This window comes from Spinacia oleracea, chromosome 2 (genome assembly GCF_020520425.1).
Source record: "Spinacia oleracea cultivar Varoflay chromosome 2, BTI_SOV_V1, whole genome shotgun sequence".
Taxonomy (NCBI): domain Eukaryota; kingdom Viridiplantae; phylum Streptophyta; class Magnoliopsida; order Caryophyllales; family Amaranthaceae; genus Spinacia; species Spinacia oleracea.
Genome location: NC_079488.1, coordinates 64,330,422 through 64,348,757, shown reverse-complemented (window position 1 = coordinate 64,348,757; position 18,336 = coordinate 64,330,422). Strand labels below are relative to the sequence as shown.

General features: G+C 33.7%; 2 protein-coding genes across 2 annotated transcripts; one reads left to right on the top strand and one right to left on the bottom strand.

Moving 5' to 3' along the window:
• The first annotated feature begins 5,712 nt into the window (after positions 1–5,712).
• On the top strand, positions 5,713–12,638 carry LOC130467897 (protein FAR1-RELATED SEQUENCE 5-like). The gene is made up of 6 exons (XM_056836898.1): positions 5,713–6,199; positions 6,954–7,412; positions 7,983–8,494; positions 8,780–9,338; positions 9,688–10,218; positions 12,174–12,638. The coding sequence occupies exons 1-6, from the start codon at positions 6,010–6,012 to the stop codon at positions 12,539–12,541; spliced, it is 2,619 nt and encodes an 872-aa protein (XP_056692876.1). The 5' UTR covers positions 5,713–6,009; the 3' UTR covers positions 12,542–12,638.
• A 101-nt stretch (positions 12,639–12,739) lies between these two features.
• Positions 12,740–18,255, bottom strand: LOC130467470 (uncharacterized). The gene is made up of 9 exons (XM_056835979.1): positions 17,214–18,255; positions 15,684–16,644; positions 14,796–15,180; positions 14,343–14,688; positions 14,088–14,265; positions 13,872–13,994; positions 13,092–13,229; positions 12,805–12,996; positions 12,740–12,751 (listed from the first exon to the last, which is right to left on the bottom strand). Exons 1-9 carry the CDS (start codon positions 17,573–17,575, stop codon positions 12,740–12,742), a joined length of 2,697 nt encoding a protein of 898 aa, XP_056691957.1. The 5' UTR covers positions 17,576–18,255.
• Positions 18,256–18,336: the final 81 nt, after the last annotated feature.

Genomic DNA, 18,336 nt, shown 5'->3' with positions numbered 1-18,336 from the left:
TCAAAACTGCCTTCTTAAACGGCGTTTTAACAGAAACTGTGTTTATGACACAGCCTGAAGGTTTTGAGGATCCAAAGAATGCTAAAAAGGTATGCAAGCTAAAGAAGTCAATCTACGGATTGAAGCAGGCATCCAGGAGCTGGAATATACGTTTTGATGAAGCAGTCAGTGACTTTGGTTTCATCAAAAACGCGGACGAATCTTGTGTATACAAGAAGGTCAGTGGGAGCAAAATTGCTTTCCTAGTATTATATGTCGACGACATATTGCTTATCGGAAATGACATTCCTATGTTGAACTCTGTCAAGATTTGGCTTGGGAAATGTTTTTCGATGAAGGATCTAGGAGAAGCACAGTACATATTGGGCATCAAGATTTACAGAGATAGATCTAAAAAGATGATTGGACTTAGTCAAAGCACTTATATCAATAAGGTGCTTGATAGGTTCAAGATGGCGGACTCCAAGTGAGGCTACCTACCCATGTCTCATGGAATGACTCTAAGCAAGACTCAGTGCCCAAAAACACTTGATGAGCGTAGACGAATGAATGGGATTCCATATGCATCATTGATTGGTTCAATAATGTATGCTATGATATGTACACGCCCGGATGTTGCGTACGCACTCAGTGCTACGAGCAGATACCAGTCAGACCCAGGAGAGGCGCATTGGACTGCTGCCAAGAACATTCTGAAGTACCTGAAAAGGCACAAAGATGACTTCCTGGTCTATGGTGGAGATGATGAATTAATTGTTAAAGGCTATACGGACGCAAGTTTCCAAACCGACAAAGATGATTTCAGATCACAGTCTGGGTTTGTCTTCTGCCTCAACGGAGGAGCAGTAAGCTGGAAAAGTGCTAAGCAAAGCACCATTGCGGATTCTACAACTGAAGCGGAGTACATTGCTGCACATGAAGCAGCAAAGGAAGCTATATGGCTAAGGAAGTTCATAGGAGAACTTGGTGTAGTCCCCTCCATTAAAGGACCAATAGCCCTGTATTGTGATAATAACGGAGCTATTGCACAGGCAAAAGAGCCTAGACACCACCAGAGAGTCAAGCATGTACTTCGTAGATTTCACCTTCTACGAGAGTTCGTTGAAAGAAAAGAAGTCGAGATAAGCAAAATTGGAACTGATGACAACATATCAGATCCATTAACTAAACCTCTGCCGCAAGCGAAGCACAACTCGCACACTGCAGCTATGGGAATCAAGCATATTGGAGAATGGCTTTGATGTCTCTGTTTAATGTTTTAAAGTTTTAGAGTTTAAATCTTTGTAAAACATTATTGGTTAATCATTCACAATAAATGAAAGAAATTCATTTTTCCATTTAATTTGTGGTTTATTAAATGATGAGTCCCTTCAACTTGACGATATATTCAAGATAGACTGTCAGGACCAGTCCTGTGACTAAGAAATGTCTATCAAGTGAACTTGAATGTCAAAGGTTGAAAATGGTCCCTAATCGGAGTTTTCTATAAAATTGGACGCATAGAAAACGTTAGACGATTAGAATGCAAGATGACTAGTAGTTCTGTTTCTTGAACTATGTGGACATGGCAATGTCATAATCATTTGCATAGATACTTACTTTGGGAAGACTAGTATCGGACAAGACCTATGAAACTTTACTGTAAGAGATGAAAGTCTGTCATAAGTAAATTTCATTAAATTATTAGACACTAAATCCTCAATACCTGAGTGATTTGAGATTACTTGTTTGAGAACTGGTTGCTTTGACGTTGACCAACCGTCGCACCGTAAAAGGAGGCTATAAAGGCAACGCTCAGGTAATCACCTATCAAACGAAGTCTAATCTCAAGATCGCAAGACTGGGAATCGGGAAGAGATGCTTAAAAGTTGTACAAGGCCACTCGGAGAGCTAGAAACTGTGAAATGCATGGCCGTGCTCGGATGAATCATAGGATATGATTATCTGTTTATTTGATCAGTTGAACTCTGAAACCGAGGAACACCTCTGGACATAATAAGGATGACAACTCTTACCTTATGTTCAAGAGCAAGCATCGAGCGACAAAGGAATTAGGAAATGCACACTTGTCCCTAAGGACAAGTGGGAGACTGAAGGAAATAATGCCCTTGGTCCAAGTATGCATTCTATGTTAAGTCTAATAAATGCGGTTCAGTATTAATTAACAAGTTAATAAATTCAGTGAGATCAAGTGAGCTGAATGCCTAGCTAGAGGCCGCTTCAGTTCAAGTGGAATTAATGATATTAATCCACAGCTTACTCTTGACTGAACCCGTAGGGTCACACAAATAGTACGTAAACGGATCAAGTATTTAATGGCATTAAATACTCCATCTATGAATATTCGGAACCGACGGATCTTGGTTTCAGTGGGAGCTAAGATCGTCACAGGCAAGAAATGAATACTCCGGAAACGATGATATTGCCGGAAACGGAAATATGGATCGTGTCGGAAATATGAATATTATCCAAGTCGTAGATGTTGCCGGAAACGGAAACATGGTACGTATCGGAAAATATTATTGGAAATGGAAATATTACCAGAATCGGAAATATTGTCGGAAACGGAAATATTGTCAGAATCGGAAATATTACCGGAATCGGAAAATAATTCCGGAAACGGAAATATTAAATATTTGTTCGAAACGGAAATTAATTCCGGAATCGGAAATATTAAATATTGTTCGTATCGGAAATAGATTCCGGAAATGGAAATTTAATCGGAAGCGTATCGTACGAATTAGCATCGGACGAGGCCTGCCGGACGAAGGCCCAGCACGAAGCCGGGCCATCGCCCAGCAAGCACGCACGCCACAAGCCCAGCGCGCACCAAGGCCACGGATGCGTGGGCCGCGCTGCATGGGCTGCTGCTCGCATGCGCATGGGCAGCCCTTGTGGCTGCCGTGTGTGTGTGTGAGTTTGTGCTCATGCGTGATTCCTAAAACTGCAAGAGTTAGTGTGTGATTAAATTCCTATTCCTAATTAGATAAATTAATTAAATAGAATTCATGTAGGATTCTAATTTCAATTAATTCGTATCCTACTAGGATTGCGATTCCTTTTCCATAACTCTATAAATAAAGGCCTAGGGGTCATTATTTATATACAAGTTTTTAAGTATTCAAAACTAAGATTTTTAAGCAGAAAAATCAGCCAATATTCTTGCCTACCCAACCGAAAATATTAGAACCTTAAGGGCGATTCTAGTTGGTCAATCTTAAGGCGGATCCGGACGTGCTGTGGACTATCTACGGAGGGACGACACTTGGAGTCCTAAAGACTTGTTCTTGTTCGGTTCGGGCGCAGCTAGGGAAGGCACGCAACAAAGAGTATGCATCTAAACTATGCTAAATGATTATGTGTAAATAATATGTTTCCTGGCTTTATGGTTTTTCCGCATGATTTATGAACTGTCATATGAATCATAACCTAACAATATTATAGTTATTGTAATCCCTAATATTACTCCTTGCATTTAGGTTATTTGTCAATGTAATTCCTAGGATTAAGCTAGGTTAGTTGTTACTATTATAGTTATATAATGTAATTCATATAATGCAATATATTCAAGCTTTCTCATAACTCTATCACTTCCTTCTGCATCCACTGCCCATTTAATCTCCCTTTTTCGTCTAGTAACTCGTTTTGTGTTGAGAATGCCTCGGCTTTCTCGAGTGATCGGCTAGCAATGGCGTGCAGGGTGGCGTTTGGGGCTAGCTTTATGGCTCTACTTATTTTTCTAGCTATCCTTGCACATCCCATTATGCCAAAATGTACTGGTTTTGTTTGATTTTGTTCCATTTTTGACTTTGGTTTTGGAGTTGTGTGTGTTTTTTCCTTTTCAATGATATCAACTTATGAAGTGATGGATAAGAAAACGTGGTCTAGCTTGCATCCAAACGATTTTGATGGTGTGAGGAACTCCTCATGCGCAAATTAGATTATAGCTTCATGTCCAATGTACATTTGTACATCCTAAAGTTTGTACTTTTCAAATGTAACTAGTATAGAACCCGTGCAATTGCACGGTTTTATAAGTTTATACCAAGATTAAATATAAACTAAATAATTTGAATGAGTGATGTTATCTAACTCTTTCATTTAAAAAGTTACAAATTGCATTTTACATAAGTTGTCTTCTCTTTCTTTCTCTTTTTTCTTTTTATAATTTACCATAGCACTATCTAATTTTTTTTTCGATCATCAACATCAAGGTTGTAGGAAATAGGGTACTATACTCAATGATTAATAACTAATTGAAAAGTTTAGATCGACCTAATTGGTCGTACACTCTATCGCACAAACACGGGCCTCATAACCATATATGGGATGTGTGTGGCATGTTGGCCACAAGGTTGCATGCACGCTACGCAACAACCTACGCGCAAGCCCTATCGCGCACAAGCACATGCGACGGCGACGGCGACAACAACAACAACCACAACAACAACAACCCAAAAGCTTGGGATTTGGCGCGCACGGGACAAAAATGTCTGTCAAAGTGTGGCAACGTACATGGCATGTCTAGGCCCATGCGCAAGCGTGCCCTAGTGTGAGCGTGTGTGCGGGATGACCGACCAAAGAGTTTCACTTTTTTTCTATGACATTAATTTTTCATACGAATTAATACTCACTTTTTTTTATTATTAATTTATTACTATGTAGATTTCTTGGTATCTTTATATACTACACTAACTAATCAATTTCATTTTTAGTGATCGAGAGGAAGATGTAGGAAGTGATCTACATCATTTAGTAATTTACTCTTATTAAAATTTCTAACTGCAACTTGATAGCATACAATCAAATTACACATGCGAAATAATTAAAAATAATTATTCATCAACTAAGACCACGATATGCAATATCGTCGCTCGTGATCTAAATGAGAAAAGTAGACATGCAGTATCGTCATCAGAATTTTAGAGAGAAATACAATTTTGGTGTCTAACATAGTATTTTGGAATTAGTATATTAGTCATTTATCTATATCTGATCTATAAAAAGGAAATTATCACCTTTATATTCCAATTTTTTTTATTAGGGTTGATATCACTGATCATAGTCATAATTAATAAACTAAATATAATAAAGGTTTAGATTATGTTTAGAAAAATAAAAAAGTATAATAAAAGAAAATATTGTAACGTGAAAAATTTGCACAAAAATTTCATCTCTAAAGACATTCTTATTTCCAAGCCCGTATTATAAAAATGAGATCTTTGGTTTGCCAATGCAAATTTTTTTCTTCTTATTAAGGTATACTTTCTCTGTTTAGAAATAGTTGCATCACTTTGGCTTTCACGTTTGCTGACGCACAACTTTGACCCTTAATATCTCTAATTATCCATTAGTAAAAATAATTTTTTTTGATAATTGAAAAGTAGACATTGAGACTAATCCAACCATATTTTTATATAATAACATTTATATTTTATATATGTGTAATAAGAGTGTCAAAGTTAATATATGAATAGTGCATAAAGTGAAAGTGATGCAACTATTTCTAAACGGAGGAAGTATATATTTTCTCATTTAGATCTTCTTTTACATGGGGTGTTGCTGATTAATGGTAGAATATTTGACGTAAAATATTTAGGAATTAGGATTGGGAATTCTAAATACTTGCAAGATTTTGTGAAATCAAAAGGTCTTGTGTGCAACAGGTGCACATTAATATTAATGTGCACCAAGTTGTCACACATGTGAACGCGCAGCAAAATCACGAAAAGAAAGAAAAAAAATCACGCAAAGAAAGAAAGAAAGAGGAGAGAGAAATCGCGCAGAAAAAATCGCAGAAAAGGAGAGAGAAAAAAAAACGCAGAAAGAGAAGGAAGGAAGAAGGAAGAACAAAAACGATCGACATTGAAATCGATCGACATTGAAATCGATTGACATTGAAGAAGGAAGAAGGACGCAGAAGGAAGGAAGAGATCGACATTGAAATCGAAACTGAAGAAGAGGAAGAACAACGCAGCAAGGAGATCGAAATTGTGAAATCGATAAATAATGGAAAACCTAATTAGGAGTGTGATTCAATCCACTCAAAGAATTCAAGTTCCTGTTGAACCTGATATTCAAGATGCAACAATGGAGGACGTTCTCAACAATTGCATCGAAAACAATGCTTTGGCACAGGAACGTGAAGAAGAGGAGGCAATGGAAGCTGAAGAACAACATATTATTTCTGATTCTGAAGGTATGAATAATTAATTATATGTTTGAAGTTAAAGTTATGGTTATAAACGTAAAAGTTAGGGATATTCCTGTTAAAGTTATGTAAATGTGTTGGTTTGCCTGAAGTATTGGTGTTTGAAAAAGTTACAGATATCAAAGTTAAAGTTGAGGTTTTCAGAGTAAAAGTTAAGTATGTAAAATGTAAAGATATAGTTATGCATAAAAGTTATAGTTTATACGTTCAAAGTTAAAGTTATAGTTATGAATGAAAAAGTTAGAGATATTCCTGTAAAAGTTATGTAAATGTGTTGGTTTGGCTGAAAAATAGGTGTTTGAAAAAGTTACAGATATCAAAGTTAAAGTTGAGGATTTCAGAGTAAAAGTTAAGTATGTAAAATGTAAAGTTTAGAATATTTGCTTAGATTTTTAACATGATTTTAATAAAGAATTTACATGGTTTTATGCATAAAAGTTATACTTTGATGCATAAAAGTTAGCCTTGTTTAAATAGATATAAGGCTTGTTTTAGTAAAAGTTATAGTGTTATCCATAAAAGTTAGACTTATTGTTGTAAAAGTTACAGTTTTATGCGTAAAAGTTAGGCTTGTTTTAGTAAAAGTTAGCCTTGTTTTAGTAAAAGTTAAATTTCTATGCATAGAAGTTAAACTTGTTTTAGTAAATGTTGGCCTTGTTTTAATAAAAGTTATAGTATTATGCGTAAAAGTTAGGGTTTAATAATAAAAATTTCTGCTGATTTTTGGTAATTGCAATAACAGAACCGGATCAAGATATTGTTGGAACACTGATGGGATACACTGCTGAAACAGTGGAGGAACTTCTAGGTTTCTATGAAAAACATGCTAGTGAGGTTGGATTTTCCATAAGGAAAGGAAACACGAGATTCAAAGTTGGGACAAGAATCGTGCTTGAAAAGACATATGTTTGTTCAGCAGCAGGAGTAACAAACAATGGAAAGAACAAAAAGAAAAAAGTGCAAACAGTTGTTCCTGTAGTGCCCAAAAAAGAGAGAAAACCAAGGCAAGTTTCGATCACGAGAACGCAATGTAGGGCTTGCTTGAGAGTGAAAATGAATTCTGAAGGCAGATATGAGGTTGTTAATCATGTGATAATGCACAACCATGATTTAACTAGAAGTCAATGGCACTACTTGCATAGATCTGAAAGGCAAATAACGGAAGAGAAGAGGGAGGCAATTGAAACTATGCAAAAATCTGGTAATAGTTACATTTTGATAGTTAAACTTTTATGTTCTGTGTAAAAGTTATTGTTTTGATACTCATCCTTTTGTTACTGCAATCACCTTCTAAGATGAAAAAAGTTGGAAATATAAAAGTCACACTCATCTCAGTTAAAGTTAAGCTTTTTAAAGTAAAAGTTAGGTTAGAGTAGAATGAGAACTGTCTTTAACTTTGACAACAATTTCCTTAACTTTAACCTACATAACCACAACTTTAACACAAAAATTAACTATAAGGTGTTAAAGTTAAGTTAATTACAATTAAAGTTTTAGAGGTTAAAGTTAAGCTTTTTAAAGTAAAAGTTAGGTTAGAGTAGAATGAAGACTGTCTTTAACTTTGACAACGATTTCCTTAACTTTAACCTAAATAACAACAACTTTAACACAGAAAATTAACTATAAGGTGTTAAAGTTAAGTTATTGACAATTAAAGTTTTAAAAGTTAAAGTTAGCCTTTTTGTACTAAAAGTCAGGTCTGAAGAAGTAAAAGTTAAACATTTTGCCGAAACTATTATTTTATTTACATTCTTTTATGCTGAACTGACAGGTCTGTCATCCACGGCTTCCTTTAACTACATGGCAATTGAAGCTGGAGGTGAAGAAAATTTGGGACACTCGAAGAAAGACCATCTAAATTACTGCACGAGGTTAAAAATGAAGCAAATAGAAGGAGGTGATGCACAAGCAGTAACTGACATAATGTATTTAGAGCTTGAAGGTGACCCAAACTTCTTTTTTAGATTTAGATTGGATGAAAAAGGTAAATTGAGGAGTTTGTTTTGGAGGGACTCTATGATGATGGAAGACTATGGAATTTTTGGAGATATAGTGGTTTTTGACACGACGTATAGAACAAACAGGTATAACCTAATTTGTGCTCCAATAGTTGGAATAAACAACCACTGGAACAATTGCATGTTTGGTTGTGCATTCATAGGAGATGAAAAGATTGAGTCGTTTGTGTGGCTTCTACAAACTTTCAAAAAGTCAATGGGGGGAAAAAGTCCAATATCAATCTTTACAGATCAAGATGCAGCAATGAACAATGCCATCCATCAGGTAAAAATCCAAGATTTATCCTTTTCAGAGCCCTTAACTTTAACTTCATATTCCTCAACTTTAAGTTCATAGTCCTTAACTTTAACTTCCAAATCTTTAACTTTAAGTTCAGAATCCTTAACCTTAAATTTAGAAATCTTAACTTTAATTTTAGAATCCTAAAGTTTAAATTTAGAATACTTATCCTTAACTTTAACTTTAACTTTATAATTCTTAACTTTAATTTCAATTTTCTTAACTTTAACTTCAAAAATCTCAACTTTTAACATTGAGTTGTATATGCAGGTCTTTCCAGATTCAAGACACAGATTATGTGTATGGCATTTGCATCAGAATGCTATTACCAGATTTGGGGCATTGAAACGAGATCCAACTTTTAAGAAGACATTCAACTATTGCTTGTATAAGTGTGTCACAGTAGTTGAATTTGAAACCAATTGGAGATCAATGCTGCAACAATATGAGTTGATAGGGGAAGAGTGGTTTACAAATGTATACAATTTGAGAGAAAAATGTTGCCCTGCGCTAAGCAAAGACTTCTTTTCAGCTGGGATTTTGTCTTCACAACGAAGTGAAAGCACTAATCACGCCATCGGATTTAGAGCAAACAGAACAACCAGTTTAACTGATTTCTATAGATTGTTCAAAGGTACAATACAACGTTGGAGAAGTACAGAAAAGCAAGCTGAGTTCTCTTGTAGTAAATCGGTTCCATCCTCGGCTTTACCACTATCTGGATTGTTGAAACATGCATCAGAAGTTTACACGTTGTCACTATTCAGAGACTTTGAGGAGGAATTTGGATATTCAATTGCAACAACAGCAAAATTAATTTGGAAACAAGGTAAATATCAGAATTTAAAGTTAGTCTTTTTACTGTAAAAGTTATGCCTTTTTTTAATAAAAGTTGATAAACTGAAATATAAAGTTTATTAACTTTTAATTCACCAGGGCTAACTTTTATACATATTTTCATAACTTTAAGTAAAAAGTTTAGGTTTTTTGTTTTAAAAGTTAAGATTTTGAAAAAGTTTAGGCATCTGAAGTTAAAGTTTAGAATTCTGAAGTTAAAGCTAGGTTTTTTATTTTTAAAGTTATGTAACCTGAAAAATTAAGTTTCATAACTTTAAGTACACCAGGGCTAACTTTTATATTGATTTTCCTAACTTTAAAACATGGTACTACTAATGCAGAAAATACTGAGTTCTATGCTGTGTCCATTGATGAAGAACCTTGGTCTGCACAGAGAGTAACATACATCCACGAGAGCCAAACAGTATCATGTACGTGTAAAAACTTTGAAGCTTCAGGATGGTTATGCTACCACTGCATTAGGATATTGCACCTTCATTCGGTTAACCGGATTCCAGAACAGTACATCAAAAAGAGGTGGACAAAATCTGCCAAGTCATCAGTTTGGAACAAATTAGAAAATGAAAAACCAGAAGAGGTGCAGTACACACCTTGGCGCCAAACCATGGCTAGGAAATACTACAACCTTATCTTGAAAAGCCAATCAAATGAGGAGACAAGAACCCTTATGGAGGATGGTTATGCCGCTAGTGTGTCTCTGGTTGATGAACTTCTAGCGTCATTAAATCTTTCAAACACTGACGACGCTTCAACCACAGAAACAAGTGCAACAGCAGCACCTGAAACAAGTGCAACAGCAGCACCTGAAACAAATGCAACAGCAGCATATGAAACAAACTCAGCACCAGCAGGTAAAAGTTAATTGTTTTTTGGTTAAAGTTAAGATATTCCTTGTTAAAGTTAAGTTAGAGATGATGAAAGTCTGTCTTAACTTTAGAATAAATTTCATAACTTTAACCTACAGAACTACAACTTTAAACCAAAAAAACTATAATGTGTGAAATAAAAACAGATTGGAACTCACATTTTCTTAAAAAGGAAAATATGTAAAAGTTACAATTTTATAAGTAAAAGTTAGGGTTTTATATGTTAAAGTTTGGGTTTTATAAGTAAAAGTTATGATACAGTATGTTAAATGTTTGTAGGTACTCATGCAACAACAACAAGTGATACAAGTGTACAACAAGCAACAAGTTCTGAACCTGCAACAAACACAGCAACTGAACCTCCTATGGTATTGGATCCTGAACGTTGCACAACAAAAGGAAGGAACAAAAGACCACGAGGACCATTTGTCAAAAAGAAGAAGGGAAAAACTGCAGCGCCTCCAACAGCAGACTTTGGAACAATAACTCCAAATTTGAGATTATTTTGATTATTTTAATGTTTTATATCAAAAATAGAATTTAATTTTTTCTTAAAGTTAAAGTTAAGGTTTATGAAGTTAAAGTTTAACATTCTGAAGTTAAAGTTTACTAGACTTGAGAACTTAGTAAAAGTTTCTTTACATTGAAAGTTTGAATATATACATTAAAATTTAGTGAAGTATAATATTTCTCTGAAGTGTATATATCTTTTAATCTGTCTTTTGTTCAAAAATGTAAAAGTTGGATTTATATATTAAAAGTCAGGCTAGATATAGTAAAAGTTGAGGTATATTTGCTTAACTTTTAGCATTAAATTAACAACTTCTAATATGTTACGTAACTTTTTCTAAACATCGCCAAAACCCATGTTACTTGGACTGACTTGGATACGTGTCCAAGTGTCTAAGATAAATTGTGAATTTTTTTTTCGGATTTAAGTTGAAAATAAAGTTTCAAAGTGCATTGATACTTAACGTACAATGAAGAATTGAAGTTATATACCAAAAACCAATATTATACTTAAAGTTGAGAGTTTTGTACTTAAAGTTACCCTTTTTGTAATAAAAGTTAGATAAACTAATATTAAATTTTCTTAACTATTTCAATAACAGGGCTAACTTTAATGGTGATAATCTTAACTTTAAGCATAGAATCAACAACTTTAAATACATGTTTCAGAATCCTAAACTTTAACTTTAGAACCCTCAACTTTAACTCAATTATCCTAAACTTTAAGCCAAAACTTTAACTTTAGATCCCTCAACTTTAACTCTAAAACCCTAACTTTAACTCTATAATCCTCAACTTTAACTTAATTATCCTAAACTTTAACAGCAGAATCCTAAACTTTAATTTTAGAACCTTCAACTTTAACTCTAAAACCCTGACTTTAACTCTATAATCCTCAACTTTAACTCAATTATCCTCAACTTTAACTCAGAATCCTAAATTTAACTTTGGATTCCTTAACTTTAACTTCAAATGCCTAAACTTTAACTTTAAAATCTAAGTCTTTAAGTTCAGAAACCTTAATTATAACTTCAGACTCCAAAACTTCAACTTCAGATGCTTAAACTTTAACAACAGAATCCTAAACTTTAACTTAAGAACCCTCAACTTTAACTAAATTATCCTAAACTTTTACAGAAACTGAACATTACCAAAAACCAATATTATTCTTAAAGTTGATCTTAACTATAACAATAACAGGGCTAACTTTAAAAATAATAATCTTAACTTTAACCATAGAATCAACAACTTTAAAAATACATGTTTCCATGTTCTACTGAACATCACCAAAAACCAAAATTATATGCCATATATACACAAAAATGGCATTATACTCTAGAGAAATATTTTTGTGAAAATGTAAAAGTTAAGATTATTGTACTTAGAGTTTTGATGAACTTTAAAACTAATATTAAAATTTCATGCTGCAGGTTTCTTTGCCGTCCGTTTGGTAGGAGCTTGCTTCTTCTCTGGTGGTCCTACATTTTCGGGGACAGATGCATCTGCTACATTCCTTTTAAGACGTTTTCTTGAAGTAAAAGTCTTCAACGGTTGTTCGTTGCCCTCTGCCGCATTATCATTCACATCTGCCACATTGTTATTCATCTCTGCCATATTACCCTCTGGTTTCTCGTTCTCATTGGCATTCTCCTGTGCAATTTTACCCTCTGGTTTCTTGTTCTCATTGGCATTCTCCTCTGCTTTCTTTTCAACTTCCTTCTCCTTTTTGGCAGCTTCTTTCTTCAACTTCCTATCATTTGCCAATTTTTGCTTCCTCCTGGTTACCACATGTGGATAGACATCTACTCGTTTGGAATTGAAATCAGCAAGTTTATTGAGAACTTCTGCCCGTTTGTCATTCATGTCAGATAACACAAGTGTGGTACATATTTCGGCACGCAGAACAATCCTTTTACGGGGCTGTATTATTTGAAAAAAAAAAGAATAACATTATCAACATCATTTTAAATTCCAAAATAAATAAGGCTAATAAAAGTTAAGCAAATTGCTGTAAAAGTTAGGAATTTTGACTTAAAAGTTATGATTCGAAAAAATTCTAACCTCTTTCAAATCAGGACAGCTACATTTGATTCCTTCAAATGTCAACATAATAATCATTGTATAAATTCCACAATCAAGGTCAGAACCTTTTGCAGTCTTCCAATCAAACTCAATCTCCTCCATGGGGTACGTTCCAATATCACCTTCATGATTATTGCCTCTATCATCAAGGAAAGTACCCAGGAGATCACACTGAAAACAATATTAAACACATTTATTGGTTTGTAACAGAAAAAAGAAAGTTGAACCGGTAATTCAACATTCTTAAATTGACTAGAGGTAATTACCAGAGTTGTTGAAAAACTTTCCAAATCAATGATTTGAGCTTCATCATACACAAGATTGTCCACGTGTTGCATCGTTTTGGTTTTCAAATTCAACACAAATAGGAAAAAGTGGCGTTCTCGAAAAAAAGGAACAAAAACCTACAAAAACAAAACATATTGTGATGTTAATAGATACACAAAAACAAAACTTAAACTAGTGAAAGTAAACTTTAACTTCAGAATCCTAAACTTTAACTTTGGATACCTTAACTTTAAGTTCAAATGCCTAAACTTTAACTTTAAAATCTTAAACTTTAAGTTCAGATACCTTAATTACAACTTCAGACTCCAAAACTTTAATTTCAGGTCTAAACTTTAACAACAGAATGCTAAACTTTAACTTTAGAACCCTCAACTTTAACTCTAAAATCCTCAACTTTAACTCTAAAATCCTCTACTTTAACTCAATTATCATAAACTTTAACTTCAGAAACCTTAACTTTAAATTTAGAATCCTTAACTTTAACTTCAGAAAAATTTAATGTTACAAGTTGAATTTTAGGATTCTAAACTTAAAGTTAAGGTTTCTGAAGTTAAAGTTAAGGATAATTCAGTTAAAGTTGAGAATTTTAGAACCCTCAACTTTAACTCTAAAATTCTCAACTTTAACTCAATTATGGTAAACTCTAACTTCAGAAACCTTAACTTTAACATTAGATCCTAAACTTTAACTTCATAAAACTTGACTTTAAATTTAGAATCCTTAATTTAATTTTGAGGTGATGCCAAGTAATAACTGACCAGATCAACACAGGTGATGTCAAAGCCATTGTTGTAAATATCAATCCACTCTTTCCAACAAATTAGAAGCTGATCCATAGCAGCCTCGTTAGTTGAATCTTGCCAAAGAAGTTCCAAAATTTCCTACAAGGGAAAACAAACAAATTAGTACAACACAAACATTTCCTAAAAATATGTTAACTTTTACTAAACTACTACACAATTTAAGAAACTCACACTTTGGCGGACACCAAAACAGAATTTTGAAGGCGGTGAGGCATGTTGCATTTCATTTGCATTTATCATTAATGCCCAACACTCAATAATAGACAAATAGATCTCTTGATCTTCAGCAAGTGACAACATATCCTCTCTTTGAATCATATGTACGGTATCAAACCAGACCAAAGTTTCCCTAAAAAAAAAAGTTAAGATTTATTAAGTTAAAGTTAAACCTTTTGTACTTAAAGTTAGGACAATTAAAAGACTTACTCTGCCTTCACTACGACAGGATCATCCAGAAGGCAATAATCAGCAACTTCTTGATACAACTCGGGCAAACGTTTCATGTTCCTCTTGTAGAAACGCATGAAATGTCCGACAAGGAATGGTTCAGTGTTAACCTTTCCACATGGAATTCCAATTTTAGCCTTGCCATCAGCTAAAGAAGAGTGTATAATGGAATGATAACCGACAGTAGGCTCGTAAACTTTTAATTCTTTTGGAGCAGTTTCAGCACTTGCAAGAGGTTCAACACTTGGAAGAGGTTCAACAATTGGAAGAGGTACAACCAGCTGCTCAGATAAGCTTGGCTGTACATCAACCTCCAAAGTTGCGCCTGTAGTAGAATAAATGATTCCTTATCATTTAATGTGAAAAGGTTAAAGTTTTTTAGATATTTCTAAGTTTGAACATATAGTAAACTGAAATAGAGTAAAGTTGCACCTTGATTGGTCTGCTGAGCTGGATCAGTGGTAGCATCAACAATACGAGGTTCTTCACACTGTACAGCAGTCTTGTTAGCAGTTTCATTGACATTAATTTCATCAAGAACTCCTTGGATCTTTTTATTTGGACTATCATCTTGAGGTATAGCATTAGGTTTTCCATCACAATATATGTTCTCCAAACCTCCTGGCATAGACTGAACTGAAACTACCATCTCAGCCAATTCTTGCATCATGGCATAATACCTTGGATCCAAATCATCATCCGGCAGCGATGGAGATGAACGTCGCCTCAGTGCTGCTACAGCTTCAAGTTGTTTCAAATGAAAATTTGAAACAATTTCCAAGTTCCTCTTCATTCTCAAAAACTCCGCATGCATTTCCTTCAAGATTCGGGAAAAGTTAGACTTTTTGAATTAAAAGTTAGACTTTTGAACTTAAAAGTTAGACTACTGAAACCTAAACTTTAACTTCAGAAACCATAACTTTAAATTTCGAATCCTTAACTTTAACTTTAAAATCCTAAACTTTCAAGTTCAGAATCCTTAACTTTAACTTTAATATCCTAAACTTTAAGTTCAGAATCCTTGAAATAATTTTAGAATTCTAAACTTTAACTTTAGGATCCTTAACATTAACTTCAAAATCCTCAACTTTAACATTAAAGTCCTTAACTTTAAATACATAATCCTTAACTTTAACTTTAGAATCCCTAACTTTAACTTCAAAATCCTCAACTTTAACATCAAAGTCCTTAACTTTAAATACATAATCCATAACTTTAACTTTAGAATCTTTACCTTTAATTTTAGAATCAAATCTCAAAACTAGAATAAAAATTTTAATAAAAGAGAAATAACTATAAAAATGTTGAGAAGAAACTTACATCAGTTGAAATTGATTGAATTGCTGAATTTGACAATTGCCCATCAGGAATGACGAACCGTATATGGTTCTCATCATCGTTCACAGCATCATGCCTACCACAAATCTTGGCAAAACCTTCTTCAAAACCCAACTTTTGACAAACAGGGTAGGTCACTGTATTTAATAAACCACTGCCAAAGCAAGCTGAATCCTTTTCCAAAACAAGCCTTTCATGAATTTTAGTACCAGACCAATGCTTCATCAACGGAAGACTACAACTCTCTGCAATGCCTCTAAATTGAAGGCGATGAAAATAGACAACTTGTAAAACCCATAAACAACCACCAACGTTACCCTGGCAGCCTGAAGTTTTATGCTTCCTAATAGCCCGACAAAGTCTCTCGTGGACATATCCACACCAATCAAGATTCTTTATTTCATCTACATCCTCAAGAACTTTAACTAAACCCAAATCAGCAGTCCTATTAGCTATAGGATCTAAGAAAACAGAGAATGCAAACATCACAAATATTCGCTTGAACATTTCTCCACCTTCCACTAATTCACCCATCTTAATCTCCAACAGACGCAATGGAATGGTTGCATTTTTTTTAACTTTAAAGTAGTCTCTCCACTGATTTTTCAAACCTACATCCTTAGTCCTAGTGCTGCTATCTACAATAGGATTGTCAGAATGTAATGGGAGAAGAAACACATCATGCACATCACATGGACTAAATATGAATTCCTTTCCAGCTTCAATTTTAAACAACCAACTAACAGGATCAAAATGATCAATCAACCAGGGAAATAATGTTGTATCTAACTTTGAAGTTTGCGTAGGTAAAGATAACAACCAACCGAATCCAATTTCTGAAACAGACTTAATTTGATTTGAATTGAATGTTTCTATGACAGCTAACAAAGCAGTTGGTCTACACTGGGTAGTCAAGTTTGAAGTACTGCAACCCCCATCCAAGCTGAAAAAAAGTTAAACAGGTAAAAGTTAGACTTTTAGCAGTTAAAGTTTGGTAATTAACAGTAAAAGTTATGTTTCTGATGATGGAAGAATTTCTTAATATTTACAACAAATACCATAACTTTAACCTACATAAGTACAACTGTAATATTTAAAAGGAAAAAGTTGACTTTTAGCAGGTAAAGTTAGGAGAAAAAAGTCAAAATCCTTAACTTTATATTTAGAAATCTTGTTTGTAAGATTTGACTTTAACATCAAAATCCTCAACTTTAACTTCAAAATCCTTAACTTTAACTTCAAAATCCTCAACTTTAAGTTCAGAATCCTTAAACTTTAAATTTAGAAATCTTAACTTTAACTTTAGAATCCTAAACTTTTAATTTAGAATCCTTAACTTTAATTTCAAAATCATAAACTTTAACTTTAGGATTCTTAACTTTAACTTTAACTACAAAATTCTTAACTTTAACTACAAAAATCTCAACTTTAACTTCAGAGTCCTTAACTTTATAAAACAACTTTAACACAGAAAAGTTCAAATTGAGAAATAAAACAAATTGTAAAACTCACATCTGGACATCATTTTCAGCATCAACAGGAACATTAGCATCAACCTCAGCCTTAATCCTTGCCTTCTTCCCTTTGGTTTTTATTTCAACCAACTCACTCTTAACCATGACTCCCGGCTTCTTCTTCCCTTTGCCTGTCGGTTTAACCAAGCCAGCATTAACATCCTCGTCCTCGTCCTCGTCCCCGTTCTCATCCTGTTCCCAGTTCTCGTCCTGGTCCTCATCAGTATTAACATCCTCATCATCTTCATAAACAACATCGTCATCATCGTCATCATATTCAATATTTTCTGAATCTGGATATTGAATGTCATCATCTTCTTGTAAAATCTCCTTCACATTAACAGTTTTACTTCTCGGCATGATTCAATGATGTCAAAAATCACTGCAAAAGTTAAACTCCCATTAGATGAAAAATTTGTAAATATAAAAGTAATAGATTTAACTGTTAAAGTTAAGATATTAATAGAAAAGTTAAGTCTTAAATGATTGAAAACTGTCTTAACTTTTATGCCAATTTCCATAACTTAATTATATAAAACTATAACTTTAACACAACAAAGTACAACAGTGAAATAAAACAGATTGAAAGACTCAATTTAGTTGTAGAAAGGTAAAAACGTGAAAGTTAGACTATTACCAATTAAAGTTAAGTTATTCACAGTTAAAGTTAACTCAATTATCCTAAACTTTAAGTCAATTATCCTAAACTTTAACTACAGAATCCTCAACTTTAACATTAGAACCCTCAACTTTAACATTAGAACCCTCAACTTTAACTCTAAACCCTCAACTTTAACTCAATTACCCTAAACTTTAACTACAGAATCCTAAACTTTAACTTTAGAACCCTCAACTTTAACTCTAAAATCCTAACTTTAACTCTATAATCCTCAACTTTAACTCAATTATCCTTGCAACTTTGATACAGATTCAATGATTCACGTGCTTGCAACTTTGAATTCAAATGTTCTTCACTATTAGGTGAATAACCTTAACTTATTAACAGATTTATAAACTTTAACATTTATATAACAGAAATTAAAGCACAAAATTGAAATCACAGCAAAGAAACAAAATCGCAGCAAAGAAGCTATCTGTGCAAAGGAACAAAATCGCAGTAA